This window comes from Bos indicus, chromosome 10 (genome assembly GCF_029378745.1).
Source record: "Bos indicus isolate NIAB-ARS_2022 breed Sahiwal x Tharparkar chromosome 10, NIAB-ARS_B.indTharparkar_mat_pri_1.0, whole genome shotgun sequence".
Lineage (NCBI taxonomy): Eukaryota > Metazoa > Chordata > Mammalia > Artiodactyla > Bovidae > Bos > Bos indicus.
Window position 1 is genome coordinate 25,499,415 of NC_091769.1, and position 9,669 is coordinate 25,509,083.

Sequence of the window (9,669 nt, forward strand, 5' to 3'; positions counted from 1 at the left end):
AGTCTAAAACTTGGGAAATGTTTAGTTTGTTACCTGATTGGCTAAACTAAAATTGTTTTTCATTTTTTGAAATTCTTTAAGTCTGTCTATTCCTTTACTTTAAATATACTAAGTTTCCATAGCTAAAGAACAGGAGCAGACCTAAAACAAAAAGACACATAAAACTGCAGCAAAGGGGCCAGGGAGGGCTTGGGCGGTGGGGGCAGACTGTTTCTCTCATGGAGAGATTTAATCCTTCATCAAACACATTACCTGTTTCTTCCAAATCCACCTTCTGGAAATCTACTCTGCCCATCTCTCTAAATCACAGATTGCCCTCCTATGCAGCCCCGGAACACCATACCCAAGTCAAAGCCGCCATCCTCTCCCAGAACATAGAGGTAAAGGAAACTTTCATCTAACAGGGCATCTGGGAGAGGTGGAAACAGATTTATGCACAACAAATGGGAAAAATCAGACTGGAAAAGCAGATAAATTAAGGTGAATTTTTTCACTATACATAAATACATATTATGGAAATCCTCCAAACAATTCTCCCAGTGCTACAGTTCTGTCTGATTTGATATACAATTGATTTTCATAAAACACTTCAGGAATGTATTGCTTGCCTAAATGGAAGCACACTGGTATTACACATATATATTGGCAAAAATAAAAATTACCTTGGCTCATTATTTGCATTTTAAACATAATCTTAATTCAACTCTTTCTATCCCTTCACTGTATTATAGCCAAATAGTCTTCCGATTAGTTGTCAAATAAATCGAAGTGTCTTCCTGAAACTCAGACAGTAAAAACCTGGTGTTTCTTCTTTCTTTGCAAGCAGAGGGTATGCTTAATATTTTCTATGGCTTCTGAAGAACCAGGTTTATTATGTATCATTATTACTATTAATAGCTCTTAAATGTTAATATATTAATTATGTTATTTTATAAAATAACCACGATAAAATATCTTGATGACTTTCCTGATGGAGAATCTACTAATACTCCCACATAATTTATAATTAATCTCTATTATATTAATTATATATATTAATATTATATTAATTCCTTCCTGAAAATAGACATTTAAGTAACAAAGTTACTTTATTGCAAAATGACAGATGATAGCACTCAAACCCTAGTAGGGGAAAAATCTCTCTCAAATAGAATATTTGACAAAATAAATGAAACAAACATATGTCATCGCTCTGTTTTTTCTTATTCTGTGGATTAGGTACTTCAAATTCTTTTCAGGTCTTCAGAGAGCGTTATTGTATGGTAAACGGCAATATATAATAGACCCATGAACAACACAGGTTTGAGCTATGCAGATTCACTTATAACTGGATTTTTTTCAATATAGTACCGTATTTTCAATTTACAGAGATTTTAATTAATTAAGTTAGAGGGAAAGTCATGAAAAGTTTGTTCCATTAGTGATCACAACATGTGGAATCAAAAGGTCCAGTCCTGACTCTATCCAAAGTGTTTATGCTTCCCACCTCTTGGTAACACGCTTATCAATTTCTCTGTGGGGTTTTGGGGTTTGTTTTTTTTAATTGAAGTACAATTGATTTACAATGTTATGTTAAATTGTGCTGTACAGCAAAATGATTCAGTTATACATACATATATATACATTCTTTTTTTATATCTCTTTCCATTATGATTTATCACAGGCTATAAATCAGTTTGTTTGTTTGTGAGGCAGAGATAGCAATACTCAATTTTTAACAGCACAGGGGTCAGTGCCTCTAACCCTCATGTTGTTCAAAAGTCAACAATATATCTAGACCAAGATCTAGCTATAATTCTATATATATGTACAAACTGAAGATTAAGTCCTGCATTAATCAAAGCTTGTACAATAAACAGTAAGAATTCCTCTGAAACACTTTACCAAAAAAATCCAATCCCAAACCAATGAACCACATAAATCAACCAATAAATCTAAATGATATCCTGGAGCAATAAAAAATGTGAAAGGTCTTTGGAGTTTTTTATAACAAAACTAGACCCATAATGCATCAGAATGAGATGGTTCCTTGCCAGCCAGGGGGAGTGCCCATGAGTCAGAGAAAGAAGCACTGTGTCCTATCAGTAGGATTTGGCAACATTTATTCAATCAGTTTCCTAGGTAGCTTAAATGGTAAAGAATCTGCCCGCAGTGCAGGAGACCTGGGTTCGATCCCTGGGTCGGTAAGATCTCCTTGAGAAGAGCATGGCAACCCACTCTAGTATTCTTGCCTGGAGAATTCCATGGATAGAGGAGCCTGGTGGGCTACAGTCCACGGGGTCACAAAGAGTCAGACACGACTGAGTGACTTTCTTTCACTTTCATTCAATCAGCTATTCAGAAAATAATTATCACCTTTACTGTACTAGAGAGGATGACTAGTGGAAGAGACATTAGACAACTTAGGCAACAGCAATATAATGTGATATGTGTTCTGAAAGTGTAAGCATGGTCCTTGGGAATCAGGAAAGTCCTTTTGAAGATAAGGCCCTCCAAACACAGTCCTGAAACAAAAGTGGGCATTACGTAGGTGAAGGGGGCAGAGAGGCAGTGGGTGCACATGTTCCAGGCTGGAGCACTGAACTGTGAGAGCACTGAGGAAGTCTGTGCATCTGAACATCAAGAAGGGATTACAGTGAGTATGATGGAGTGGAAAACAAGGACCAGAAAATGAATATTTTTGCACGCTATGGTGAGGAGATGCGATTTCAGCTGAGGACAAAGAGGGGGCATGGCAATGATGGTAAGTGGAGGAACAAGTAGATGAGGTAATTCTGGGGTATACATTCCACACTCCTCTGTCTCAGCCTTAGCTCCTCTTTGGTGAACATTCTTTTTGCTTGAAGTTAATGATACTGCCTATCATTCACACACTCTCCTGTTCCTTGATCTGCCAAATTATGCTTCTCAGTAGATAAGAGTTTCCATTCATCTAGAATACTAACCAGCCTGTGGGTGATTTATCTTATCAAGTAAACCAAAATGACTAATGACAATGCCACCTTCCTTTTAGAAAAAAAATTTAATAGTATTCAGTTTATCTCATAACTCTCTGGCATTAATCATCAGGAAAAAGCATTCTCCCATCACATCTCTGTGTTGTATTTCCCTTGCCTGACTGCATCATTCATCTTAGCAGACTACAGAAGAACATGGGAAAGACTAGCAACACATCCCTGGACACTGTGGTGACAGATTTCATTCTCCTGGGCTTATCTCACCCCCCGAGGCTGAGGATTCTCCTCTTCTTGCTCTTCTTCATCATTTACATCCTGACACAGCTGGGCAACCTCCTCATTTTGCTCACTGTGTGGGCTGACCCAAAGCTCCACACTCGCCCCATGTACATTCTCCTGGGCGTGCTCTCATTCCTGGACATGTGGCTCTCCTCTGTCATCGTTCCTCGGCTAATATTGGATTTTACTCCCACCAGCAAGAGAATCCCATTTAGTGGCTGTGTGGCTCAACTGTACTTTTTTCATTTCCTGGGCAGCACTCAGTGCTTCCTCTACACCTTGATGGCCTATGACAGGTACCTGGCAATATGCCAGCCCCTGCGCTACCCCACGCTCATGAATGGGAGGTTATGCACCATCCTTGTGGCTGGAGCTTGGGTGGCTGGCTCTGTTCATGGGTCCATCCAGGCCACCCTGACATTCCGCCTGCCCTACTGTGGGCCCAACCAGGTGGATTACTTTATCTGTGACATCCCTGCAGTATTGAGACTGGCCTGTGCAGACACAACTGTCAATGAGCTTGTGACTTTTGTGGACATTGGGGTAGTGGCCGCCAGTTGCTTCATGTTAATTCTGCTCTCCTATGCCAACATAGTCCATGCCATCCTGCAGATTCACACTGCTGATGGGCGGCGCCGAGCCTTCTCCACCTGTGGCTCCCACCTAACTGTGGTCACAGTCTACTATGTCCCCTGTATTTTCATCTACCTTCGGGCTGGCTCCAAGAGTCCCCTGGATGGGGCAGTGGCTGTGTTTTACACTGTTGTCACTCCATTACTGAACCCCCTCGTCTACACACTGAGGAACCAGGAAGTGAAGTCCGCTCTGAAGAGACTAGCCTCAGGTAGAGGGGCTGGGAGTGAAAATAAGTAACTAGAGGCTCAGGGACTACCTACATCACCATTAATACCTTTCTTTTCAGAAGTTGCTGCATATGGCAGATGTTCAAAAGCTGATCATGATCTAAACTGTACTGAATTTAATTCTCTTTAGAAGAAACTTCTGAATTCTTTGGATTCATAATCTTTTCATTTCATTAAACTCGGCCAAATTGGTTTTACATTATTTGTTTGGAAATAAATGGATACACTCCTTCTACCACCTTTTGATTACCTTGTGAGATAAGAAAATGTCTTTCCAAGGTTAAATAGGATGTCAACTTCTTTGAGGTAAATTATGCCAGAAAATGTGAAAGGGAAAAAACAAGACATAATGCTACCATAGCCCCTTTTTCATCCACTTTGCCCCTAAACCTAAACTTCTATAAATTCTGTTATTTCTTTGCCTATTCATGGCATTAGCATTCCCAAGCACTTCAACCCAGAAATACTGGATCATCTGTATTTCCTTCCTGTCCCTTACTCTCCCCATGTGCTAAGACATCAAATTCTATCCATCTTTAGGAAGTCTCTCTTAATACCTAACTAGTCACATGTATATATGTATAACTTCTTCAAAGTGTAGGCATATATAGGATGAATTTCAACATTGTTTACATTAGGGATTGCAATGGGAAAGTGGAGTAAAGGGATTTTATTTCTTGTACATCTCTGTGCTACTCAACGTTAAAATGAGCAAGTTTTGTTATTATATTTAAAAGAAACTAAAAGCAGATGAGACTTGAAAGAAGAGAGACACAAGAAGAAGAAAGAGATGGAAAAAAGAGGAAGGAAGAAAAGATCAGAAGAAAAAAGAGTAAAAAAGGAAAGCCTCAAACATATCTTAAACTATATATTAAGACATTCCAGAAAAGAGTTTCCTATGATCTCTGATATATATGTTTTAATACCCACCAGTCTCTGATTAATACAATTTACCATCAAAGGCAGCTACAATAAAAAAAGACAGACAATGACAAGTGTTGTCTATCTGTGAAGAAATTTGGCAATATAAAATGGTAGAGCCATTTAAAAAACAACTTGGCAATTGTTCAAAATGTTAAACATAGAATTTCCGTATTCTACTCCTAGGTATATTCCAAAAGAAATGAAACCATATGCTTACAAACACAAAAGAAAAACTTGTACATGAGTGTTCATAGCAGCACTAAAACATCCTAAATATGTAACCAAATAAAATATCCCTCAACTAATAAAAAGATAAACAAAATATGGTATAGCTATAAAATGGAATAGCAATCAGCCAGAAAAAGGAATGGAGTTCCGATACATACAACTACATGGATGAAACTTGAAAATGCTATGCCAAGTCAAAGTGACCAGGCACAAAAGGCCACATATTACATGACTTCACTTATATGAAATGTTCAGAATAGGCAAATCCATAGAAACAGAAAGCAGATTAGTGTTCACCAGGAGTGGGGTGGAAGAGGGTTTTGGGACAAATGAAGTTATTCCAGAGTTAGACAGGAGTGATCAATCCACGACTTTGTAAATATACCAAGAACAACGGAATTGTACAGATTGAAAGGGTGAACTCTACAACATTTGTATTAACTTCAATAAAGCTATTCTTTTTAACTTGTTTAAATCAATGTTGATACATATTGGAGAATTCACTATAGTTAAAATCAATACATTTTGAAGAAAAAAAAAAAAACTATTTATTGAGCTTTGCTGTGGACACAGTCCTGTTTTGCAACCTGTTGTCTGACTGGGATTTTGAATCTTTATTGCTCATTTTTGTCATGCAAAGTCAGCATCATCTCCCATCATGGAAGGCCTGTGGAATCAAGAATGTTGAAGCTACTCTGGGCCCATGGGAAAGTCAGGCTTTCCTTGGCTTTCATGAGTATGTATTAATTCCTCATTTACAGCTGAATCCACCCTCTTGTATACCAGCAGACTTGTCCAACAGTCAATGGATAACAAATGTGTTGGAAGCCATGTAACGAAGATTAGTTCAACCATTGAAAATTAAGTGCATTTTCAATGCATTTTTCGAGTAGAAAGTGAGTAAATGCGTGGTCCAACAACACTTGAAAAAAAAAAGGATCACAGAAATGAGAGATTATGTCTTTCATCCAACAGATAGTGTTGTTCTCCACAGTTCACTTTCTACATAATGTAGAAATGATTTCTGCTTGCTGTCACAGCAAAAAAAAAAATAATGAGGATCAGGGGACTGCAGTTCTCTTGAGGGAAATGTTTTGGTTAGAATTCCCAAGAGGTAAATAATTTTCTATAAATCTCTTGACAGTGTTTTGCTAAAAAAAAAAAAAAATACCTCAGTCAAAAGAGATCCAGCTAATAATTTAACCAACATAAAATCCAAGACATTTAAGTAGAGAAGTCACAATCTACAAAGAGCCTCCAAGGGCAGAAGGTCTCACAGATAATTAGTAGAGTCAGTGTGTCAATTCCGTTCCAAAGCAAAGATCCAGTGAGCCATCACCACAAGCCCAGAAGATGCTCTGGAGGAGGCTGTCCTCACCTGCAGGGCCATTCTACCCAAGAAAGGCCAGCCTCCACCAACATTTTGGTGCTGTATTCATGTGAGTTCAAACCGGAAAGCATTTCTAAAGTCAGGTCAGTTCACAAGAGGAGCAAAGACATAGTTTAGAAATCACAAAAGTTTCAGGAACTTTGTCAAAAATCATATTTAGGTTGTCTCTTTTCCTTATCTTTTTTCCTTACTTCATCCTCTGCTCACAGAGTTCATATGATAAGTGTATCAAGTCTGAACTAAATGAGCCTCTCTCCAGATTTGGGAACTTTCTTCTTTGAACATTTTAGCACTTATCTTTTATTTTCTCTATTTAGGGGAGAAAGGAAAGCAGCATAAATCATGCAACAGACTCAGTATTACAGAGCAAACACAGAACGAGTTCCCTAACCCTTCTTCCCCCAGGGATGAGTACACTGGGTGAATGTAATTGAAGTTTGGAAGGCGTTGCGTTTCAAGTACCTTTCCTTTAAAAAAAAAGAAAAAGAAAAACTTTTTCTTTTGTATTGTGGTACAGCCGATTAACAATGTTGTGATAGTTTCAGATGAACAGTAAAGGGATTCAGCCATACATATACCTGTATCCATTCTTCCCCAAACTCCCCTCCCATTTAGACTGCTATATAATATTGAGCAGAGTTCCATGTACTATACAGTAGGTCCATGTTGGTTATCCATTTTAAATATAGGAATGTGTACATGTCCATCCCAAACTCCCTAACTATCCCTTCTTCCATCATTCCCACCAGCAACCGTAAGTTCATTCTCTAAGTCTGTCTCTTTCTGTTTTGTAAGTTCATTTCTATCATTTCTTTTTAGATTCCACATATAAGAGATGTCGTACGATATTTCTCCTTAAAGCACCTTTTCTTAAGCAAGATTTTTTTAATGCGCGGGACAAAGACACTGACAGGATAATCAGAGCGATAAAATATGGATTCTGCCTCCCGACTGAATCCAAACGCTGTTCACTGTCCTTGCTTTACCTCTCTGCTCATGCTGCCTCACAGCCTGAAAGGGCTGTGATCTGAGTCTTGTCCAAAAGATTAGCAAGGTTAAAAGACCCAGTGACGGGTCCTTCCACATCCTTCAGTCCTAGTGATTTATATCATCTCTTGACAGGAAGAGTCCCAACCCAAAATGTCCCACACAAAACCCCAGTTCGTTGTAGACATGCCAGAAAGAGGCCAATCCTTTGAGATAATCTGATTTCTTTCAAAGTGAAAGAGACATGGCTAGCAAAGGGCTCAAAGTGATTGAGCCTCTGGGTGAAGGGGAGCCAAGACAACAGTTTATCCTATGACTTCCTACCTGACCTAGAAGGAAGGTCTCATTTCTCCCTGACTTTGCTTTTTCATTGCCACCTTCTTACATTCCATGCCCAGCAGCATCTCCCTTGAATGCCACGCCAAAAATACTTTCTATATAAAATGTAGATGTGTTCTGTTTACCTCCTAGACTCTGGTCATCAGACAAAAGTATTCTCCCATCACATCTCTGTGTTGTATTTCCCTTGCCTGACTGCATCATTCATCTTAGCAGACTACAGAAGAACATGGGAAAGACTAGCAACACATCCCTGGACACTGTGGTGACAGATTTCATTCTCCTGGGCTTATCTCACCCCCCGAGGCTGAGGATTCTCCTCTTCTTGCTCTTCTTCATCATTTACATCCTGACTCAGCTGGGCAACCTCCTCATTTTGCTCACTGTGTGGGCTGACCCAAAGCTCCACACTCGCCCCATGTACATTCTCCTGGGCGTGCTCTCATTCCTGGACATGTGGCTCTCCTCTGTCATCGTTCCTCGGATTATTCTAAACTTTACTCCCGCCAGCAAGAGAATCCCGTTTGGCGGCTGTGTGGCTCAACTGTATTTTTTTCATTTCCTGGGCAGCACTCAGTGCTTCCTCTACACCTTGATGGCCTATGACAGGTACCTGGCAATATGCCAGCCCCTGCGCTACCCCATGCTCATGAATGGGAGGTTATGCACCATCCTGGTGGCTGGAGCTTGGGTGGCTGGCTCTGTTCATGGGTCCATCCAGGCCACCCTGACATTCCGCCTGCCCTACTGTGGGCCCAACCAGGTGGATTATTTTTTCTGTGACATCCCTGCAGTATTGAGACTGGCCTGTGCAGACACAACTGTCAATGAGCTTGTGACTTTTGTGGACATTGGGGTAGTGGCCGCCAGTTGCTTCATGTTAATTCTGCTCTCCTATGCTAACATAGTCCATGCCATCCTGCAGATTCACACTGCTGATGGGCGGCGCCGAGCCTTCTCCACCTGTGGCTCCCACCTAACCGTGGTCACAGTCTACTATGTCCCCTGTATTTTCATCTACCTTCGGGCTGGCTCCAAGAGTCCCCTGGATGGGGCAGTGGCTGTGTTTTACACTGTTGTCACTCCATTACTGAACCCCCTCATCTACACACTGAGGAACCAGGAAGTGAAGTCCGCTCTGAAGAGACTAGCCTCGGGTAGAGGGGCTGGGAGTGAAAATAAGTAACTAGAGGCTCAGGGACTACCTACATCATCATTGCTACAGCTCTTTTCAGCAACTGCTGCATGTGGCAGTTGTTCAAAAGTAGTTTTGGTTTAAGCTGAATAGAGTGTAATTCTATTAGGAAGAAGCTTCTAATGCTATGCTGCATACATGCTCAGTTGTGTCTGACTCTTTGTGACTCAATGTACCGTAGCCTATCAGGCTCCTCCATCCATGGGATTCTCCTCGCAAGAATACTGGAGTGAGTTGCCATTTCCTCCTTCAGGGGATCTTCTCAGTCCAGGCATGGAACCCACATCTCCTGCATTGGCAGGTGTATTCTTTACCACTGAGGCACCTGGGAAGTCCTGCTAGTGCTGTATTTAATCTCATTAAATTATCCGTCACTTTTTTGCACTTTTCTGGGGAAAAGCACAGTCTACAAACAAAGGTTGAATACAAGGAATAAATGCTCTATGTAGAAAGGGGGATTACACAAGCCAAATTTGAGAAAACCCAGCATAATGCTGCCCATCTACT

The 9,669-nt window shown here is 40.4% G+C and overlaps 2 protein-coding genes across 3 annotated transcripts; both read left to right on the top strand.

Annotated features, from left to right (window-relative positions):
* The first annotated feature begins 218 nt into the window (after nt 1-218).
* Nucleotides 219-4,109, top strand: LOC139176050 (olfactory receptor 10G2). 2 transcript variants are annotated; one of them, XM_070796778.1, is made up of 2 exons: nt 219-234; nt 3,181-4,109. In XM_070796778.1, the coding sequence occupies exons 1-2, from the start codon at nt 219-221 to the stop codon at nt 4,107-4,109; spliced, it is 945 nt and encodes a 314-aa protein (XP_070652879.1). The 2 variants fall into 2 exon arrangements, with proteins under 2 accessions (XP_070652879.1, XP_019823471.2); XM_019967912.2 differs by lacking the exon at nt 219-234 and having other exon boundaries at nt 3,153-4,109.
* Nucleotides 4,110-8,196: 4,087 nt separating this feature from the next.
* Nucleotides 8,197-9,153, top strand: LOC109564479 (olfactory receptor 10G2). The gene has a single exon (XM_019967913.2). The coding sequence runs from the start codon at nt 8,197-8,199 to the stop codon at nt 9,151-9,153; it is 957 nt and encodes a 318-aa protein (XP_019823472.2).
* Nucleotides 9,154-9,669: the final 516 nt, after the last annotated feature.

Coding starts and splice junctions, on each gene's coding strand:
- LOC109564479 (XM_019967913.2), top strand. CDS start 8,197: ATGGGAAAGACTAGCAACACATCCCTGGACACTGTGGTGACAGATTTC.
- LOC139176050 (XM_019967912.2), top strand. CDS start 3,153: ATGGGAAAGACTAGCAACACATCCCTGGACACTGTGGTGACAGATTTC.